General features: G+C 36.3%; 1 protein-coding gene and 1 pseudogene across 1 annotated transcript; one reads left to right on the top strand and one right to left on the bottom strand.

The window, feature by feature from the left end:
* Positions 1 to 296: 296 nt before the first annotated feature.
* On the bottom strand, positions 297 to 22,612 carry PARD6B (par-6 family cell polarity regulator beta). The gene is made up of 3 exons (XM_069072410.1): positions 21,623 to 22,612; positions 14,989 to 15,211; positions 297 to 3,449 (listed from the first exon to the last, which is right to left on the bottom strand). Exons 1-3 carry the CDS (start codon positions 21,686 to 21,688, stop codon positions 2,626 to 2,628), a joined length of 1,113 nt encoding a protein of 370 aa, XP_068928511.1. The 5' UTR covers positions 21,689 to 22,612; the 3' UTR covers positions 297 to 2,625.
* On the top strand, positions 5,800 to 8,080 carry LOC138149416 (activated RNA polymerase II transcriptional coactivator p15 pseudogene; annotated as a pseudogene).
* Positions 22,613 to 22,773: the final 161 nt, after the last annotated feature.

The following is a 22,773-nucleotide window of genomic DNA, read 5'->3' as shown; positions in this document are numbered from 1 at the left end:
GACAATGAAAATGAACATAAGTTTGGCTATGGAGAAAACCTTTGCTGAGATAGGATGGAACATGGGTATGAAATATTTCTTGCAGAATATTGTCAGAAACTATTCATGCTGGGTTGGCTAAACAGATTTTTTAGGAAAATTCTTTGCTACAAGGGCTCACTGGGTTAAGGAATGGGAAAGGACATTCAGAAAAAGTTTATATAATAAAAATATCAAAATTAATATGAAAACTTTCCGTAAGTTGAAAACTTTTCAACACCAACTTGGATTCAGTCACAAACTTATGTAAACAAGCATTCTTAATATATGTCTTTTTATTATGTTTATAAAAAATACCACTAAAACTAATTTGATTTCTCAAAAATCAAAGTTCATTTAGTGAAGTATCAATGTACATTTTATATTAAAGTTGTAGTAAAAATACTGACATTTAATAGTTTATACAAGTCTCATTCATGTAAAAATCACATAGCATGTAAAATTTAATTAGAAAATTCAAAATATTCACAAAAGTACATTATTTGTTGACAGCTCATGAGAACATTGTCCTAAACTGTTAAGAAACAGAACATAAATTTCACAGTTCGGTTTATCTTTTTTAGTATTATATAGAAGAAAAATAACTTTAGAAAACTTATTTAGTTCTAAATCCAGATAGTGTGCTATGTAGTAATAAAATGCACTTTAAGTAATCTGTTTAGACTACCAATGATTTGTCACATTTTAATATAATAACAAAGAAATAATTTTTATATCCTTAAAAATAAATCATTTTCCAATTGTTGTATCTCTAATTTACAGAAGTCTGGTTGAAAAATCAAGTTTACCTATATCCTTAAACAAGATAATTAGTATAAAAAATGTGCTAGCAGCTTTGACTTCCCATTTTTTGGAAAGTTGGATTTTTTTTTTGACAAAACTAAATTTTGGATTGTTTAAAAATTGTATGAATTCCTGAATTGTTCCAAGAAAAAAAGCTTAAAGAGGTTAACTTTGTAAAATAAAAAATTAAGAGGTAGTGTGTGAAAGGCTAGTGTTTATATTTTAAAAGCTTAACTTGAACCCCTGCACCATTAACATATAAAACGATTTTGAACAATCCACGTGCTGACTTTTTATTATTGTTCCATTCCAAAGTCACTTAAAAAAAAAACAGTGGAATATGAATGGAAGAACTCCAGTGAATTTAAAGAGAACTAGAGTATAAAACCTAATATTACATAATGCTGTGCAGTCAGTATTAGTTTAGTGGTAATATAAACAAAATACACTTAAGTATCCTGTGGTAGGTATTCAGTATTTTAGCAATACTTTCATTCTTCACATAATTTTACTATATATAAATCCTTCAAAATGGAGTCGTTTACTTCTTCATTTTAACACCACACATTATAAAGGTATTCACACTAATCCCATCATAAAGTTAATTAATAAATAATTAGTTCAGGGAATGTGTCCGTAAGTCATAAGTAAAAGGAAACATGCACTTCTTTATAAAATAGCCTTAACTTCTATATACAGCGTTCATGCACATGACAATTATAAATACAAAAAAAAATTAAGCAAAGAATGAAAGTTAGCAGCATTACTAGTTCTATTTGGATGCTTGTGTTAAAGCAATAAATATCCTCTCATAAAATTAATGCAAATACGCTGTTTGCCATGTATAATTTGTCCTAAAGTGTAGGCAGCTTTCCATAATCCAGAGAGCAATACCATTAAATGAAAACCAAAAATCTTTATATATAAAAGTGCACAAGTTTGTCCTATATGTATGTAGTAGTTCTCTTCTCTTAATCCAAGTGCATATTACACCCATGAAAATTCACATTAGAGTACATTTAAAAGGCACAAATGTACACCAACACAAATAACAACAAAGATTTTTTTTTTCCATGAGAAGTGGTAAAAAGGAATTTTCTTAAGATTCCCTCTAAAATATCAGGTTACAACCACATGGAGTAAGTTTGTCAGTAATTTTATAAGGTATGTATGTGTGAGTATCGTCTTAACTTTCACAAAACTTCACTGCATTCAGTAATCACTTCTATGCTTCATAACAAGGTATACAATTTTTGAAAGCTGTTAATTATTTTGATTCTTTGAAAGTTAACATGAAACACTGTGCTACAATTAGCAAAGTAAGCTAATGCAAGAAATCAAAGTCATAAAATACTGTAAACCAAGAGAACAGGTCCTAAAGGTACCAAGAAGAGGTGGAATCAGACTTTCACATTAGAATCATAAGACTCTAGCTAAGAGCATTAACACAGAATAATTTTACTGGGCTCTGCATGGAAGATTAAATATATAACCACTTCAACTGGAAATGATCTAATTCATCTTGTAGTACTGAAAATGTACCCCCCTTTTACTCTAACAGTATTCCCTACAGACAGAATATCAAAAGTTTCTAATTTCACTTCCAAATGCTCTTTAAATTCTAGTCTCAAATTCACCTCCAATCCACAATGGTTATTTATATTAGCCAGAAGATTAAACATTTTAAAGCTTCATTATTGTTTGCATGTACACTTTATGCCACTGGTACAGAGGTACATATGCTTTTGAATAGCCAAAGTTCTATGGCACCTTCATTTTAGAAAGCCACTCAGACAATAAATATCATAATGTTATAATTGTTCCATCTTCTTCTAAGGGTTTTTGATCTGAAGCATGTGTTTCATGTTCCATCTTTGTGCCACTTATGTGCTGTACATTCACATCATTAGGAATAAAACCATTCTGAGATGACTCAAAACTCAGTTCAATTTGTGTTAATGATTCTAAGCTCTCAGCCATAGGAACTGCCTTGGGTATTTGCCGGGGCATTCCGTTATCTTCAATAATTATGTCTTCCTCATCACTTTCTTCATCTTTAGGATCAAAATTTGTCTCAATATGTGGTGAGTAGCTGATAAGGCTGTTATCAGTAGACTGACCTGAGCTGCCAGAAGTCCGACTATTCCTGACAACATTATTTCTCTGGTTTGCCGGTCTTACAGTTATAATCAGGTTACGGCTGTTTGCAATCATCATGTCTGTAACTTGATCAAGACTTTTTCCTGAAACTTCTATTCCATTAACTTCTAAAACCTCATCATTAACTGCAAGTAAGCCCGTACTTTGAGCCAGACCACCTGGAACAAGCCTGGATATGAAAATCCCTGGTACTTTTTCTAGGCCATGTGGTGTGACTCTTACACTAGAACCATCGCGGATATAGAATCCTAGTGGTTTTTCTGTTCCATATTTGTAAAGACGAACTCTTCGATGTGTTTCTGGGAGAATATCCACATCTATAATGGAAGATACTGGTCTAAAGTCTTGTGGCATACTAATAACTATGTTTGGTTTCTTTTTATGGTAATCAGGACGTAACACATTTGTCAAGACATTCTTCTTCTTTGTTAGTGTATCTGTACCAAAGGCACTGTAGTCTGCTTCTTCTGTTTTAAAAGAAAAACAAAAAATATTGATTATCAGTATTAGTCTATATAGAAAGGTCATCAAAATATCCCATTACTCTATGATAATACGGGGCAGTAATGGTAGCAAAGTAATATACCAACAAGGATTTATAAGTCAGTGTCTTAAAATGAACATAACCAATGAACATAACTTTATTCAATTCATAATTTAGTACCAGTGTCATGATGATATTCTAAAAAACCACTAGATGGCCCTATTTTGTGATAATCAGAAAATATCACCAAGATTTTTACAAAGTTGAATCACACACACAAATCACAACTGTCTACTACATGCAACACAGATGCAGTTTCTTTTTTAATATATGTATTTGGGGCTACAAATTTTCCATCTTGGAATTTTTTATTTAGATTGACGACAAAAATTAAACTCAAATAAAACTAATGACTTTATAAAGCTACATACAGTAAGTTTTTAAAGCACAAATAGTAGTCGAGGGACTACAGATTTAAAGTCTTTCCTAATATATTTTTTCCAATTGGATCCAACTTCATTTCTTGCTTATATAATTCCTAGGTACAACTGTAAGCTCATTTGATAGAAGAAGGTTTAGGATTGAACTAGTGATTAAAAGGCAGGCAGGAATATACGGAAATGTGATAAAGTCACTAATTAGCATGTACTTATGAATTACAAAGAACAAAATAACAGATTTAATACTGCTAACATCACAAAATTTCACATGAAATGAGGAAAGCAAAGAATAGACGTGACTGGTGGCCCCCAGTTTAAAATATAATTGGTCAAATTTAGTATGGCTTACTTGGTCATTTATAGAATATTTCAGGAGTTGCTTGTTGCCCAAGATTTTGTCCAACTAGTCATTTTTTGTTGTGTTATTACATATTTTAGCTTATATTATTTAAAATACCATTTCTAGGGGCAGCTAGTGGTACCAGTGGATTGAACACCCACCCTGTAGTCAGGAAACAGAGTTCAAATTAAGGCTCAGACATTTACATGTGATCCTGGGTAAATCACTTAATCCCAACTACCTCCCCCCAAAATAAAAAATAAACTCTTTCTTATAAAGGACAAATTAAATATAACATAGTCAGAAGCAATTCAAGGAGTCAATGGGCTAATACAACAAGCACTTGACAAAGATCTACTTCCAGAAATAAGCAAGGTAACTTCTCTCAAAATTAATAGTGATGAAACAAAAAAATTCATAATTAGGTATGAATTTAAAGTAAATTTGGATCAGGGGCTAAATATAAAAGCATTAATTTCCATATGTCCTATTTCCCTAAAGTAAGGGTTTTATATATTAATAGAAGCAAAACATAGAAAATGACCAAATTAATTGTGCTAATTGAAAGCTAATACATTTTAACAGTTATCTAAAATCTCAACTTCTTTTCTCTGATATAAAAGCCTAAATACTTTTTAACTGAAGTATTTGCTGAACTAACATTACTTATACTATATCTTTTAAAAGATTTCAAATTACCTTGCCTGTGTTATAACATCATTTTCACAAAAAACTCAGGAATATCAACAAAGGTGAGAAAAAACAAAGCACTTCTGATCGCAAAAGGAAATTCTGTACTATTGTTAGGAAGAAAAGGGAAACACTTAATATGTACCAAATATGTACCAGCTCGAAAACTTGTCAGATTAAAAAAGAATGTCAATTTTCTCATTTTTTCAGCTCTGCTAATTCAAAAGTTGCCAAACTACAAGACACTAGAAACAAGTAAAAAAGTTGCTGAAAATTTTGTTAGTCATAATCTCATACGTGGGAGATTTAGCAAATGGAAGACATATCCAAAGGATGGAAAGGCCTTTCCTAATATCTGTGTTCCATGAATACATCATGCTGCATATTAGCAAGCAACAGTATTCTTATTCTTAATGATCCATTTTAGACAGTTTGAATAGACAACATACAATGCTTTCTTGTGGAAAACTGTTTGCTTGAAAAGCTGTTTGGATTTTTAAGAAATATCTAGAAATACCAACATCTCTTTGCAAAACCTGTCATATAAGCACATTAAGAAAACAGCTACATTGAATATCTTTTCTCAGAACCTTTCATTCTCAAATAATGTGTGAAGAAAGTCTACATAATGGCATATATGCTAGTGAAAAATACAAGGACCCCTACCCATACAAATTTCAGACAAAATAAAATTGTTTTCCTTCACAACTACTCATGGAAAGCTTAACCAGAGAAACTAATCTGCATAATTTGGCCATGCAGCCAGACTCCATTTGTACATTCTTGACTAAATTCTCAAAAGCAATATGCCTGAGCACAAAGGCACCTTTGTTCTCCCATCTAGCTAAGCAGTTTACAGCTACTGGGAAAAGAAATATTTTGGCAGAAAGCCACAGTACAGGGTGTTAGTTTAAAGTGTAAAGGTGAATGTTCAAATAGAATGTAAGTTGACTTTCTACTTTAAGTCTACATGTATGCGCTCTGGAAGTAAAGAGACTATGAAAAATAAACTGGAAAACTGATCAAATTAATTGAAAGCAAAAACTTTCATGTGCAGTACGCAGTATACTGAGTGTCTTTACATTAGTACCATAATTAGTAATCTTCTAAACTAACACCTGACTTATCCAGCAACCTCAAGAATCCAAAACACAACCAAGAACCCAGGAAGAAAAAATTTTGAGCAGTTAACACATCACAATGTTCATGAACCAAATCATGAACATTTTCACTTAAGAGTTCAAGAATTCCTCTGGTTCTCAATCAGAATCTATTTACTCTTATTTTAAGCAATGTGGTTTGGTAAAAAGAACAAAGGACTTTAGGGTCAGGAGATTTGGGCTTAACTCCTGGTTTCACTACTTATTAGCTGTGTCTAGGAAGCAAGTCATTTAACTTGCTTTCAGTGTCCTCATCTGGAAAATTAGACTAATTCAATTTAACAAATATGTATTAAGTTCTATGTGCAAGGTACTGTAACAGAACTTATACTATCTATTTCATGTTAAGAAAAGTACTCTGCAAAGCACTATTTAAGTTAGAGTTATAGGTAGACATACGACAACAGCAGTGACAGCTAAAAGCCATCAAAGAGACAACTATTAGACAAAGTATCTCAAAAAGCACAGCATTCTGTGTCTATAAACAGTGTACTGTATAAACATTTTTCTGCCTATGAATACTTTTTACCTTTTAAAAATATGTAAATATTCTTAAAATTTTAAGAATTAGTGAATTGTGTTCCTTAAAACTGATATTAAATACCTGCTCAAATATAACATTCTAGATCAAATTATGGATAATAATTTTCCATTAAAAGTTTAAGAGCACTCATCTGCAAAGTGTACTAAGAAGGGGTTGTTGGCTATTAGGATAGCAAGACAAAAATGTTTCTGCTCAAGAAGAATACAACTGAATAATGCAGGAGACAAAGAAGTATATATATAGAACAGCAGTGTGACTAGGCAAGTCACTTCTCCTTCCCTGAATTTGTTTCTTCATTAAAATGAGGGAGCTGTAGCAGATCTCTAAGGTCCTCCCTTTCAGCTCTACATCTTATGGTTCTAAGACTCAAAGGTAGAGTTATACACTTAAACCTTTTTTTTTAAGCAATTGGGGTTAAGTAACTTGCTTAAGGTTACACGGCCAGGTGTTTCTGGGTGGGTGCTAAGTGTCTGAGCCCGGATTCGATCCCCAGGTCATCCCAACACTGGGGCCGGTGCTCTTACTCGCTGTGCTACCTGGATGCCCCTTATACACTTAAATTTTGCTACACAACCACAATTCTGCACAATCTTGGTTACAGCCAAGAGGATTTAGTTATTAGAATTATCAGTCAACGATAGTAAACAAAACAGTATCATCTTTAAAACTATCCTTTGGCAAACATAATGACTGGTTTATTGGCCTGAATGTCAGTTAAATGTTGGCCTGAATGACAGTTAAACATGTCAGTTAAACAATGACTGCATATAATAGTATGTTTTTTTTCTTTAAAATGTATTTACGGGGCAGTCCAGCACAAGGGCCTTCTTGGTATCGTCCTTCACAACCTCCACCATGGAAGTTCAGGGTTGATGATGCCCAAATCAAAGAAACTTATTTCTTCAAGCTCAAGTGAAATTGACAAAAAGGCAAAGAGGAAAAAGCAAGCTCTTCGAGAAAAACCCATAAAGAAGCAAAAGACAGGAGAAAGTTCTAAAGCACCAGCTTCATCCAAGCAAAGCAGCAGCCAAGATGATCATACGTTTCAGATTGGAAAAATGAGATGTGTCAGTGTTCGGGACTTTAAAGGAAAAGTCCTAATAGATATTAGAGAATACTGGATGGACCAGGAAGGTGAAATGAAACCTGGTAGAAAAGGTATTTCTTTAAATCCAGAACAATGGAGCCAGCTGAAAGAACAGATTTCTGATATTGATGATGCAGTAAGAAAACTGTAAAATCAGAGCCATATGAAACCTGTACTGTTTTGGTTGTTTTAATGAGTCTTTTTACATTGGCTTTTATTTTCGAAACTATTTGTTTTCCAAGCTATTGTATATTTGGATTGCAAAACCATTTGTAAAATGAATCCTTTTTTTTTTAAAATGTGCATTAAAAGTGTATTCTAGGGGCGGCTAGGTGGTGCAGTAAGTAAAGTGCTGGCCCCGGGAGTTGGGAGGACCTGAGTTCGGTTCCGGCCTCAGACATTTAACAGCCACACAAAAAAAACTAGCTGTGTAACCTTGGGCAAGTTACTTAACCCCAACTGCCCTCCAAAAGGGAAAAAAAAATGTATTCTGAGTGAAGCTAATTGTCTATATGTACTTTATTAAAAAGGAATGCTTTGCATCTACCATCTGGTGTAAAATAAAATCAAGTAATAAAATAAAAAAATGTATTTATGCTTTTTTTTTTGGTACTTCAGGGTTTTTTGATGTATGAGACCACTACTAAGTATACACATTTTAACACTACTTTTCTTTAAACAAAACAACAAAAGAGTGGCTCCTGGTCCCTTGATCTGGAATAAATTATAGTTCCCTTTTACCATTTAAAATGCCTTTCAAAAAAGAATATCACCTAAAGATGCCATACACACACAAATTTGGACCAAAAAGAATAAAATCTTCAAGAATGGCATCTTATGGGGTCAGTGCCAAGATGGCAGAGTAGAAGAACACACTTGGCATGGGCCCTGGCTCCAAACAATTCCAATACCTGTAAAAAAATGACTCTAAACAAATTTTAAAGCTACAGAACCCACAAAGTAACAGAAATAACAAATCTTCTATTGAAGACAGCCGGTAGGCCAACAGGAAAGGTCTATCACAGCATGCTAGTGAAGTGACCATCAGAAATTATACACCAAAGCCCCCTAAACCTGCTAGAAGGGGACCCCTACCAGGGTCCCTGGAAATCACCTAATAGGGCATAATAGTGAGGGAACGTTTCACCTGTGTTGCTAGAAATATACCCCAGATACAAGTCTGTTCTTGTTAGGTACCCAAGACTTTACTAGATATGGTACCCCGCCTTGGAACCACATTTTGTTGATTAGCAACACCTAACTCTATATAAGTGTATCTTAGAGAAGACTCAGTGCTGTCTTCCCTACTGGGGAGGCAGTCACCACGGTTAATAAACACTCCTATCAAATTATAATTGGCTGGGCTGTCATGTCCATTTTATTTGTCCATTTCACTGGAAGCCAAGCACAGTCCCACAGGAGGTGCAAGGTCCCAGACCCAGGGAGGTCCTGACCAGCAGTGGCCAGAGTAGAAATCAGGAGTGAATAACCAGCAGCTGTGGTGGCTTCCAGACTTCTCAACCCAAAAACTCCAAAGTCAAAGTAAAAGGTCAGTGTGGAACTTTGTTGGAACAGGAGGGGACAGCAGAGCGTCTGGCCACTGCCCCTGGGGTGAAAAGTGGCAGAGGTGCCACATGGCTGCCTCAGGAGCTCCTGGCCTGCAGACTGTAGGGAGATCAAGCCACCATTCAGAGGATAATCACTCTTGCTTTAATCTGCTTGGATTTGGATTGCAGTCTTGGGTGGTGGTCCTGGGGTGTGTGACCAGTGAGCCAGAGCTTGTGGGGGCTGTAGAGAGGGCACCCTCCTAATAGCTCTGGCAGCTGCAAAAACCCCGATTTGGGACAAAGCTCTCTCCATTCTGGAAGCAGAGTTCTACCTTGGCAAAGAGCTCAAGGGTCAAGTAATTGGCTGGCAATATAAGCAAGCATAGGAAGCACAAACAGATGATAGAATCCTTTTTGGGGGACAAAAAGGATCAAGGCATGGAGTGGGAGGAAGACAGTGAAGTCAGAACTCCTGCATCAAAAGCCTCCAAGAAAAATATGAACTGCTTACAGGCCATGGAGGAGCTCAAGAAGGATTTTGAAAATCAAGAGAAGTGGAGGAAAAACTGGGAAGACAAATGAGAATGATGCAAGAACATCATGAAAAGTGAGTCAACAGCCTGCTAAAGGAGACCCCAAAAAATGCTGAAGAAAATAACACCTTAAAAAGTAGACTAACTCAAATGGCAAGAAAGGCCAAAGAAGCCAATGAGAAGAAGAGTGCTTTAAAAAGCCAAATTTGCCAGATGGAAAAGGAATTTCAAAAAGACACTGAAGAGAATAACTCCTTCAAAATTAGATTGGAGCAACTGGAAGCTAATGACTTTATGAGAAATCAAGATACTATAAAACAGATCCACACAAATGAAAAAATAGAAGGCAGTGTGAAATATCTCATTGGGAAGACCTGGAAAATAGATCCAGGAGAGATCATTTAAAATTATTGGACTACCTGAAAGCCACGATCAAAAAAAGAGCCTGGACACCATCTTTCAAGAAATTCTCAAGCAAAATTGCCCCGATATTCTAGAACCTGAGGGCAAAATAGAAATTGAAAGAATTAACCAATTGCCTCTTGAAAAAGATCCCAAAAAGAAAACTCCTAGGAATATTATAGCCAAATTCCAGAGTTTCCAGGTCAAGGAGAAATAATGCAAGCAATCAGGAAGAAACAATTTGAGTATTGTGGAAACACAATCAGGATAACACAAGACCTAGCAGCTTCTACATTAAAGGACTGAAGGTCTTGGAATATGATATTCTGGAGGTCAAAGGAGCTAGGACTAAAACCAAGAATCACTTACCCAGCAAAACTGAGTGTAATACTTCAGGGGAAAATATGATCATTCAATGAAATAGAGGACTTTCAAGCATTCTTGATGAAGAAACCAGAGCTGAACAGAAAATTTTACTTTCAAATACAAGAAACAAGAGAAGGTAAACAAGAAAAAGAAATCATAAGGAACTTATTAAAGTTGAACTATTCACATTCCTACATGGAAAAAACTATAATTGTAACTCATGAGACTTTTTCTCAGTATGAGGACAGTTGAAGGGAATATATATGTATAGGAGGGTGTATGTGTATATAAATACATATGTGAATGTGGGCATATGTATATTCATGTATTCAAAGATAGAGGGCACAAGACAAATTGAATATGAAGGGATGATATCTAAAAAATAAAATTAAGAGGTGAGAGAGGAATATATTGGGAGGAGAAAGGGAGAGATAGATTAGGGTAAAAGTTCTCATATAAAAGAGGAAAGAGAAAACTGTTACAATGGAGGGGAAGAGCAGGAAGATAAAAAGGAATGGGACAACCTTACTCTCATTGAATTTGGCTTAAGGAGGGAATAACATACACACTCAATTGAGTATCTTACCCTACAGGAAAATAGGGGGAGTAGGGGATAAGGGGGGGGGGGGATAGAAAGGAGGGCAAAGGGTAGTTAGAAGCAAACATTTTTGAAAAGGGATAGGGTCAAAGGAGAAAATTAGAATAAGTGGGGGTGGAGGGAAATGTAGTTAGTCTTTCACAATATAACAATTATGGAAATGATTTAACTACACATGTACAACTTCTGTTGAATTGCTTATTTTCCCGGTGGGGGTGAGTGAGGAAGGAAGAAGGGAAAAAATCTGGAACTCAAAGTTTTAAAAACAACTGTTTAAAAAAAATTTTTTTTTATATGCAACTGGGAAATAAGATATACAGGCACTGGTATAGAAATCCATCTTGCCCTACTAGAAAGTTAGGGGGGTTATGGGGGAGGATATAAGAGAGAACAGATTGAGGGAAGGGTATTCAGTAGGCTTGCTATTTATTTTGGGGTGGGGAGCAGGGGAAAGACGAGGAGAAAAAAACCATAACTTAAAATTTTGTGGAAATGAATGTTGAAAATGAAAAATAAATTAATAAAAAAATAAAAAAAATGATGGACTGCGAATGATGATCAAAGCACACTTTTATTTCTACTTTATTCTTTTCTTGTATTTTTCCCTATTGATCAGTTTCTTCTTTCACAACTGTGACTAATATGGAAATGTTTTATATGATAACATATGTATAACCTATTCCAAATTACCTACCGTTTTTGGAAATGAGGATGTTGAGGAAGGGAGAAGAAAAATTTGGAACTCAAGATCTTACAAAAATGAATGCTAAAAATTGTCTTGACATGTAATTGGGAGAAAATAAAATAAAAAGAAAAAAAACGGCATCTTATCTGATCTGAACATTTAATTCTGTGGCTTAAGGAGCAGAGGCAGAAGCATAGGAATGTGGTTCTTTAATGTTTCTATCTTCTTTCCAAATACATAAGGCATAGTTCCAAAGGGAAACAGAAAATGAAGACAATCACAACAGAACATAAGCTCCTTGAGGACAAATATTTTTTATTTGGTATATTCCTAATGCCCACTCAGTACTAGGAATATAACAAGACCTTCTTAATTGTTGAATAACAGAATTTGTTTTATAATTAAAAATCATAAGGAATTACTAAGCAACTTGTGCATAGATTTAAGAATACCACTACAATTTTAGGACATTTTGGGGGGGGGTCTTCTTCCATAAGGAAAGCCTAAAAGTTGTTAATTTTTGTCCTATTTCTGCTCAAATATAATTTCCCTACTATATATTGAAAAATTCTTAATAAGTAACACAGAAGATATTCTTTAAGTACTTACTACAGGAAACACTTGGAATAAAATTAGGAAAGACAGTTTCTGTCCTCAGGGAGCTTACGAAGCAAAAACGTTTTTCTCAATGATGTTTTAGGGTAAAATTGACACTCTTTTTGGCAGAACTCATTTGCACAAGTAAAGCCAAGGTTTCAAAAACGATTGTTTCCAAATTAGATCAGGAAACTCATTACAGCTAAATTAGGATGCACTAGGGAAGTAAAAGCATTAGATAAAAATGTAAACATTATCAATAAGTTAGAGTCTGACATTCTCATTGCAGAAACATGAACATGGAAGAGTTAAAATAACTCATTTTATTGTTATTAAAACCATAATATTCCCTTAAGAGTCAAACTTAAAACCATATTCTAGTTTTCCTCCTCCATAAATTTAATTAGGATATCTTTTGTGCAGCTGACCAAAAGAAAAAAAAAAAGCTAGCTAATAATAGAGGATCTAGAATCTTCTTTGTAAAAATCACTTTCAGGATTTAATTCTCTCTCCCTTTTTTTTCTATTGTTCTCATGGCAACAGCACTAGAAATATGCACTGTTTATCCCCTGCCAATTAAAACCCACCTTTGTAAGAAAAACAGGTATAGTATTCAGTGGAACCTCAAGCTCCAAAAAATTAAAGTAAAAACAACTGATTCAAGATGCCAAGGTTTCCTAAACTCAAACAAAAAAATACTTAAATGATTAAAAAAATACTAAATGATTTATAAAGAGTTTTATACTCTGGGAATCTGTTTTCTTTGAATAACAAATATTATCTAAAAAAAAAGACCACAACTTAAAATTTATATGATATTGTAATAAGCTGTCACCAAGGTGTATGAAATTTCTGTCTACGTAAACAAATTTACTATCAAGTAAGGAGAAGATAGTGGCAGCAGAATGATTTCCAAGTTTAAAGCTGTTTCTTAGATCAAATAGTACCCAATTATGTTTATATAACCTGTTATATAAATAGCTATTATGTGCTCAACAAGAAAAGTATCAAAATAAAGTGTGATAATGTATAACTTTAAATGGACCAACTGTACTTTTTCTTGGACAGAAAAGCCATCATTTGCATTAAATTACTAGAAAACAAAAACAAAACAATCTCTGGTAAACAGAATTTTTTCTCCATTAAAATGTTGCTTACTTCTACAAGGCTCTAAAAAACTCTCAAGTCTTTAATAACAATATATACCAAGTGTTCATTTTCACTATTTAGGAAAAGCTAAGAAAAATAGGTGTCTTGTTTTGATATCTTAATTGAAACTAATAACCCTCGCAATACTAAGAAATGTTGGGATAAATACCTGCCAAAGACATTTAGAAAGGTACAGACTCTTAAAAGATGTTAGGACTGAATTCTAATGTTAAGTTAAAGGCAAGCTGTGAACTGAACACATGAAAACAGCTGGTGTTATAATCAAACTCTTACAAAATCTTAGATAAAATGGTTCATCAACTTTTGTCATGTAGTTATTGAAAAAGCTTAATGTTGAATGAATATTATGAAAAGCACCGCGTGCTTATTAGAAATTCCCACTACATATCCATCATGTAGAAATGTAGGCACAAGGGTAAAAATGACAAGCGTTGGATTTTTTTTCATACAAGAGGTTCTATTAAAGAAGAATTGATCAAGTTCTTACTCTCTCATGTATTTTTAATGCTCTGGTACAGCTTGAAGGAGATCAGAGTTCAGTAATAGAATGTTATGCCAGGCTTTATAATTTAAAGTCCCAGAACTAGATGCTACACAGCCACAGCCTCCATTCTACCACTGCCATGAAGTCCTTATTCTTCCACTGTTCCTTATAATACAGATGCTGAACCTGATGCTGGTTGCTCCACCCTTCTTCATTCACCAAAAATTGAGAAGGCACTCACATCCTCAGGCAAATAGAATTAAATACTAAAAAGTTTTTTCTCTTAAAAGTTTTTGGTGCCATAAGCACAGTGTCATTGAAACAAACAAAATAAAATTTCTGTGATTTCAAATCTCTTTGTATCATTAATAAAGAACATTTACTTGGGGCGGCCAGGTAGCACAGCGAGTAAGAGCACCGGCTCCAGTGTCGGGATGACCCGGGGATCAAATCCGGGCTCAGATACTCAGCACCACACTCAGAAATAACTGGCTATGTAACCTTGAGCAAGTTACTTAACCCCGATTGCTTTAAAAAAAAAAAAAAAAAAAAAAAAAAAGGAACATTTACTGACCTCTGAACATATAGGACAACACAGACCAGTTTTCCTGTCACTTACTAATCACAGGAAACAATAAATCATAATATAAGTAATCACAGGTCATAGATTTAGAGTTGGAAAGATCTCAGAGACCACTTAGGTCAACCTTTTCATTTTACAGTTGAGAAAACTAAGACTCAGGGAGGTCCAAGGTGAGTTTTGTATCTAACCCAACAAACCAATTTAAAACATCAACAACAGCTAAAAATCAGAATAAGTTCATTCTTTCAAGAAAGTGTAGTGATCATTAGCAACATACTTTCTGAAATCTTACTTACCTTTTTTTTGTATAAAAATCCTAAGCAATGGATTGGCTGTTGAAACAGCTTTATGATAGTTATCATCATTATTTATAGGCAGTAAGTCTCCATGAACGTCTGCATAGCCTACTAAAACTTCAACATTGGGTATCTTATGAACATGCTGTAGTAATCCATAAAATTCTTCAAATTTTCCAGGTTTAGAACGTTCCAGAGAAAATCGACGAAATTCTGCTCCAAACTATAAACAAAAAATACATAAATTACTTTTAAGAAAAATATCTTAAGTCATAATTTCAACATCAACAAACATTTAGTGCTTGTGTGCCAGAAACGGTGATAGGCAATGGGGACATAAAAGTCACAAATAGGAGACTGACATTATGTCATATCAGCAAGTCAAAACATTTCTATCTAAGAAAGCTATGAAATAGTCAATAAGTAAAATAATACTTCTATTAATCAAGAATATAAATTTCATAACAGATTCCTTACCAAAGGAAAGAAATATAATTCATACTATAGTACAGAGCACTGATTTGAAGCAAAAGGCCTCCAACATCCTGGCTGTTAATCATACACCACCTGGTTTCTGGCCTGGATGGTAATATGAAGAGGAAGATGATTTCTAAGGTTCCTTCCAACTCCAAAATCCAAAAATTTCCACCTTTAAGAAGGTTGGAGACCTGTCCTTGTTCTCTGTCCCCCTAATCTTTCGATGGCCAGGACAGTCACTATACCACTGTCCTATGAAAAAAAATCATTTGAATACCTAGGGTTCTTGGTTGAGACCCAGACTCAAGACCAGACAAAAAGGACTCTGCTACTATATGAAGTCAGTGTAGAGACCAGATTTTTATCCAGTCCACCCATCCTCACACCAATTCAGTTAAAAAGAAGCTTTGTTTCTATACTGATTGAATGCCTTTTCAATTTTATTTTTCTATTTTTTTTCTAATTTATTTTTCTCGTAGGAGCTTTCAAACTAGTTTGGACAAATACATTAGAAAAAGTGCAAAAGTAATATATGTAGGCAAATGACACTTGTAATAACTTCAAACTGGATACAGAGGTGCTTTGGGGTCGAATACATAAAACCTCACCAAAATACCCAATGATTTTAACTTTGCACAATTTTAAGTAAAATGCAGAACTCAAGATTTTAAAAGATATATCATTCAGTAAAAGCACTGTTATTTGAGTCAGTGTGGTACAGTGGAGAAAAATATACAAATCCTAGGCTCTAGGTGTAGATTAGGAGCTAACCCCACCACCTGATAGCTATGTGTGATCTTACTCAAGATTACCTAGCTTTTTCATCAGTGAAATGGGAATATAACTAGCTTATCTCACAGGGTTCATGCATGGAAAACGTTCATGAAATTTCTTTGAAAATTGTAATATGACATCAAAAGCTGAAATATATATTTTAGTGCTTTATGTTTTCAATGTGGGTACTTTCTGCAGAACCTTTCCATGGTTAAGGATCAGATTTAAGGCTAGAATGTACCCCATATCATTTAATCCAATCCTCTCATTTTATAGATTACAAAAATAATGCCAAGGGAGGCCAACTGACCTGACCAAGATCAAGGATTAAAACAAAACTCATGGCTTCAGATCAACACACTTCTTATTGCATCCGTTGGTGGATTATCTGGCAATACTACTATCAGAAAAATAATCACACTTGCTACCCCGTGTTTCCCCGATAATAAGACCTATCCCGAAAATAAGCCCTCCCCTTACTGTGTAAGATTCCTCTAAAATAAGCCCTCCCCTGAAAATAAGCCCTATTGAGATTGCTACTGTAGTGAAGGTGATCCTCTGCGCTACACGCTATATTACGGTACCCTCTGTATGCACCATCCCCCCCCCCCTCCGTGATTTGCTTACTGAATAAAGGTACATTTTTTTGTTCACCTGTTTATTAAAATTGCTGTCAATGTTCATTAAAATAAGCCCTCCCCTGAAAATAAGCCCTCTGGTGTTTTTCTGTCCAAAAAATATAATAAGACAGTGTCTTATTATCAGGGAAACACGGTACTGGCCAATGAACTCTTCCAAACCTAACAACCTGGTTAGTCCTCAGAAGACAAAAATTCTCCAGGTCTTTACAATGTGGTTGAAAATATGCCAAAGTGTACTTCATTGGCTCAGTTTGCAAAAAGCCACCTCATGGCACTTTCAGTGAGATTTTTCACGGAGAAAGACAGAATTTTTATATTAACATGTGCTAACAAGATCAAAGAAAAGGTTAAATTGTTGAAGATGGAATAGTAATTAATCCTTAATCTCATCAGTATAAAAGATGAAATTCTGCCTCTACCACTTTCTTGTTACCCTCTGGCCTTTCATCTGGTCAAGTTCAGGCAATAATGCAGATAATAATGTTTTTTCACTCCCTCAACAGTTAACTATAATTGAGGCAAGATAAGTGGTTCAATGGATAGAAAGCTGGGTCTGGAATCAGGAAGAGCTGAATTCAAATCCAGCCTTTTGCTATAGCTGTCACCCTGCGATGCTGTGAAAATCAAATAAGATAGCATTTGTTTAAAAGAAAAAGGCACTTAGTGAGGTACCTGGCATAGGGCATTGTACAAATGTCTATTCCTTCCCTTTCCCTAAAACAAACTGAACTCCTATTCTGAAAACCACCAAATCTTTTTTTTTTAATCACACTCTAATAAAGTAGGCATAACAAAAATGGACAAAAATATAAAATCAAAAAACCTGAGTTAGAAAGGATCTCAAAAAGCATCTAGATCAACCCATAGTTGAACAATAATCCAAGCAATCATAAACACAACAGCATAAAAATTAGCAACCTAAATTTAAGTACATACAAGAAAGTAGTTTTCTGTAAAAATGTAAAAAAATTGCTGTGTAGTGATCTCATTAGAATATTGTGTAGATTATTACTAAAATACACAAAAAGGACGGCAAGCTCTTTGGAAGATGCTCCTTTTTAAAACAGATGTGATAATATAAGCATCTTCATTGAATGCAGCAAATAAGTCTCTCTTGACAAGTCAATGAAACACAAACTTCATGACCACCATTATTTTTGTCTATCTTTCAATTCCCAAGCTTGTTTTTCTGCAAAAGAAACTTAATTCTCCCCAAGTGCTAAAAATAAGGTAAGATGACAGACATCTCAAAAAAACTCCTTAGTATCCCAATTACCTTTAAAAATTGCTCTTTTAATCATTCCTTATCTACTACGTACTTAGATCACCCACCACCTAACTAGGGAAAACATTAAATCCCTGTAATCCCCAACTTTTCTAAGTATAAAGGTTTACATGGTTGTTGATTCATTTCCCAAACTTCCTAGAGATATCTGCATCACTATATAGGCTAAATACCTTACTTGCAACCAAGTATAACACACACTCCAGTTTTAACAGGTAATAAATTAAAATACATTTCTGAAACATAAACACACTACTTTGTCAAGAAAATAAGGTGATTCATACCTACAGCTATCTCTCTAGAGTTGTCACACCTACACATTACAAAGTAAATAAAATTCAATAGAAACACCCTTCCTATCAGTGTTAGATGTCCTATGACTACATCAAGTCAGTTTCTTATTTTAATTACCCTGATGTTATCAAAATTTCATATTTCTTACTAACTAGGAGCAAACTTTTAAGTGTTTCTCAACAGTCTGTGCCTGAAGGATTTCTCAACAGCACTACCATTATCCCTAAAATTTTAATAAATATTTTATATTTAATAGCTTAACATTTTAGGAAATTCTGCTAAACATTTGCTATATAAAACCTCTTTGAGATATTTCTTTTCCCTTAATATAAGAAAGACAGATATTTTGATTACAGCAATGGAAAATTTTATGACTTTACTGTAATCTGTGCCATTTGGTAAAAGCTGTTTTGTAATTTCTGGCAAAAATAGTGTTCTGAATAACAAAGATATTGTTATGCCTTTTGCAAAAACACAATAGGATTAAGAGGAACTTTTTTACACCATGGGGAAAATCTTTTTACACCAAGGACAAAAAGTAGACACATTCAGCTGTTATCTTCAAGAGAATTATTACTAGGTAAACTTAGTACCAGTTTTCCATTAGTTTACTCCTATCATCTAGCATGTCTATCCAGTTAGCAAACTGCTTCCATAGTCATTAGATAACCAACTTTAAAGATTGGCCCAAGAAAGGCAATCAAATCAGGAGGACCCATAGCTCAAAAACTCAATCCTCCAAGGTTATCAAGGACACCATAGTGATAACTGGCTGTGAAACCTCTCACTTCAAGAAATAGGTAAATCTGCTACACAGAAGAAAATACATTTCGAATTCAAAGAATACCCCTGTTAATGGAAAGAAAGATACCCATTCCCTTACATTTTAAGAGTCAATTCTGAGCCAAGTAATAATACTAATTTCTATGAAATCAGTCAACTTTTATCATGAATATGGAATGGTACATTAAAATTCAATGCCATTATACAAAAGTTGTGGCATTATTAAAACTTGATAGAGAACTACTGTTTAAAATTCACTATATATATATATATATAAAGCATGGCTACCATTTTCATCATTTTAAAAATAAATCTGTCCAAGTTCCAGGAGACCTTAGAAATAATTCATTTTTACAATTTAAAAATAAATCTCCTGTTAAAATCTACTTAAAAGGTAATATGAACAGAGCAAATGTATTGATCCTATTGCTTTGCCTATCTACCATAAGCTAGGAAAATAACAGCAGGCTCTATATACTATATAGCTCTTAACAGCTTAAAAAACTTTCCTATGAATATGTATCTCAAATTGAGCTCTTCCAATGTATGGCTGTATGAAAAGGAAAAGTTTATAAAACTTTAACATATCAAATATACCATGTAAATGGTTTAACTGCCACTGCATACATGTGAGAATTTTAAATCAACTGGCAGAAAAGGAGAGGAAAATATCTGTCTGGTACTATAACATATATTATTTTAACACACTTTTGAGGGCCCCTATTCCAGGCACCATAACAAATGCTCATAATTGTGTGGTCTAGAACAATTTAAAATTCCATCATATTAAACATAGCATGCTTAGATTGAGTATATTAAAAAAAGTTGAAACCAACTGGCCAAGTGGAATGCAATCCCTGGTTCTGAGCTAAACTCCCACAAAACCAAATCTGGTGATAGAACTGCAGAAAGGCATCTCAATTATCTTGCAGACTCATTACTGTTATAGCAGTACCAAGATTTAATTTGAATCATATTACTCTCATGCAAGCAATTTCAATTTGCAATGACAATTCCATTAAGGATGGAAAGAGTATGTTCTTTTAAAATGCAAGTCTAGTTTAATTTGATGACTACATTTATGCTCTAATTAAATAGTACATAAAGTTTCAACCAAACTTTATAACATATATACACATATACAAAGGGAATGGAGTTTCAAATATTAACTTTTAAAAACAAGGCAAATGGGGATATCCTTGATCTCATTTTAAAGATTACAAAAACTTGGAAATACACTGTCATCATCCCCTGCAGTGGACTGCATTTCCTCTTCTATGTATCCTTTAAGAAACTTTTCCCTAGTACCTTCATTCCACGGATCACTACTCTTACTCGGCAAACCTTCCGTACTGATGAATTCAATTACGTAATATGTTGCATTAGATACATTATTTTGTAGCTATTTTCACCGCGCTTTCCACATTTTAGGTTCCCCTGCTGTGCCGAACATAAACTTCTGACAGGCAGAGACAGTCTTCTATTTACATCTCCCAAAGTCTAAAGCAATATTCGGTAGTTTTCTCACAAACTGGCTCTGTGATCTTATGCAGGTCTCTGGGCCTCAGACTCAGTAAAGTGGGGTGAGTGAGTAGAAGCTGAACAAAGTCTATATGGTTCCATCTAGTTACTATTATCTGAATTCAAGGGTTTATTGGGATTGAACTGTCTTCAGTCTGCTCCAAACCCATAGTTAAAATCAATCTCATTTAAGAAAGCCTTCCCCACCTTTGATCACACCTTTACTCTAAGGCTTTTAGTGATATCCCCACTACTCAGGCACTCAGTCAATATCTAATCAACTGGCTCATACGCAGTCTTATATTATAAACAGTTGAGTAATTTCATGTTTTAGGTTGTTTGGGTCTTGTTTCTTGTGTTCTCTCCTCAACAGACAAAGTTCTGTCGGGAAGTATTAATGAAATTCAAAAATTCACTCGTGATGAGCTAATACTCTCAGAGTAAACAGACAACGAGATTAGTAAGAAACAGGATAAGAAACAAATCTAATTTGGTTAAATATATTTTCTACTCCCTGGGCTTGCTTAACAAAACCCTCACCGCCGACTCCAATCCAAACCAAACCGAGTTTTCCCCCCTTAGATCTGGTGCAATCCCCTCCTTCCGACTCTCACCTGCGGGTTATGAGCTGGGGGTGGGGAGGGGAGGAATGCTGGTCAAGCTCCGGCTAACAATACTTGATCCTCTCCAGTCTCCCGGGGCAGGGCAGAGGAAGGCGTGCGGCCAGCCCTCCCTGCCGGGGCCCCATCCAAGTTCCTCCCCGAGTTCTCAGCCCCAACGCTCGGGTCGCACACGCGCCCACTCCCCTCGCCCTCCCCCGCCCCCTCCGACCCGCATGTTCCCGGGGCCCCGCACCCACCTTGCTCTTCACCTCCATGGTGCCCAGGCAGCCGCTGCCCGCGCCGTGCCGGTGAGTCCGGTTCATAGTCAGCGCGGGGGGGGCGGCCCGTCGGTCCGGCCTGCTGTCCGTCTGCCCCAGACGGCCTCTTCTCCCGGGGCGAGGGGACGAAGAGCCTCCGGCCTGGGCCGCGCACAAACCACCTGCAGTTGCTGTGGTGGCGGTGGCAGCTTCTCCTCCTCCTCCGGCTTCCAGTCCCTCAAGCCGCGGGGCTGAGGAGGAGGAGGCGGCGGCGGCAGCCCGGCTGGCGAAGCGGAGGCGGCCCGGGAGACTCTTAGAGGGGGGAGGGGGCAGCAGCGAGCGCTCAGCCTCGTTCTCAACTGGCGCGATCTCGCGCGCGCCCCTCACGCACCTGCAGTTATCTGGGGGAGGCGGGGCGGGGAGACACCACGGCAGCGACGAGCGCGTTCACCTGCCGGCCCCGACCCGGGAGGAGAGGCCGAGGAAAAGCCGAGGAGAAGCGTCAGACTTCTCTCGCCCGCCTAGGGACCGAAGCTGCGGTCTACAGCCGATAAGCTCGACTAGTTGAATGGAATGGAGAAGGGAAGAAAAGGGAGGGGGAACGTCACGCGCCCCTCCCACCCCCGCGCCCGCCTAGAGACGCCCGGGGGAGCACCTGAAGAGCGGGGGAGGTCTCCACCCCTTCCCCATTCAACCCCTTCTTAGACCGCTGTTAAGGAGGGAAGTAGAGCGCATGCGTGGCCACTGGAGTTTCCGCTGCAGAAGCTAGAGAACGGAGGAAGGGCGGGGGTCTGGGCCGGAAGCGAGAGCGCACCTGGAGGAGGTCTGTGGGGACTGCGGGCGCGGAGCCGCCTGCCCGCGGGCTGCGCTCTCCTCCCCCTCCTCCCCGCCCCTGAGGCTCTGGGAGCGCGCTCCGGGTAACCTGCGGGCTGGGGTTCTGGGGCGTTTGCGAATGTGCACCTGTTACTCCGGTGGCACTGGACCGAAATGCTTGTAATACGCTTAACTTATCTTAAAGCGCTGTATAAATGTCATCTGTTACTCATCAAGGGTGCCAGAGCATCGGCTTCCTTGCGGGATGGCCCAAAGAGAAATTTAGGTTTGCTTCTTTCCAGATCCAGGCTTGGGGCGCAGAGTCGTCCTCAACTTTC

The sequence above is a fragment of the Petaurus breviceps genome, unplaced genomic scaffold (assembly GCF_028583685.1).
Source record: "Petaurus breviceps papuanus isolate PSGF00001 unplaced genomic scaffold, PetGlider_PUasm1.0 90847, whole genome shotgun sequence".
Taxonomy (NCBI): Eukaryota; Metazoa; Chordata; class Mammalia; order Diprotodontia; family Petauridae; genus Petaurus; species Petaurus breviceps.
Note: the sequence above shows the minus strand (reverse complement) of the source record. Positions and strands in the feature narration are given on the sequence as shown.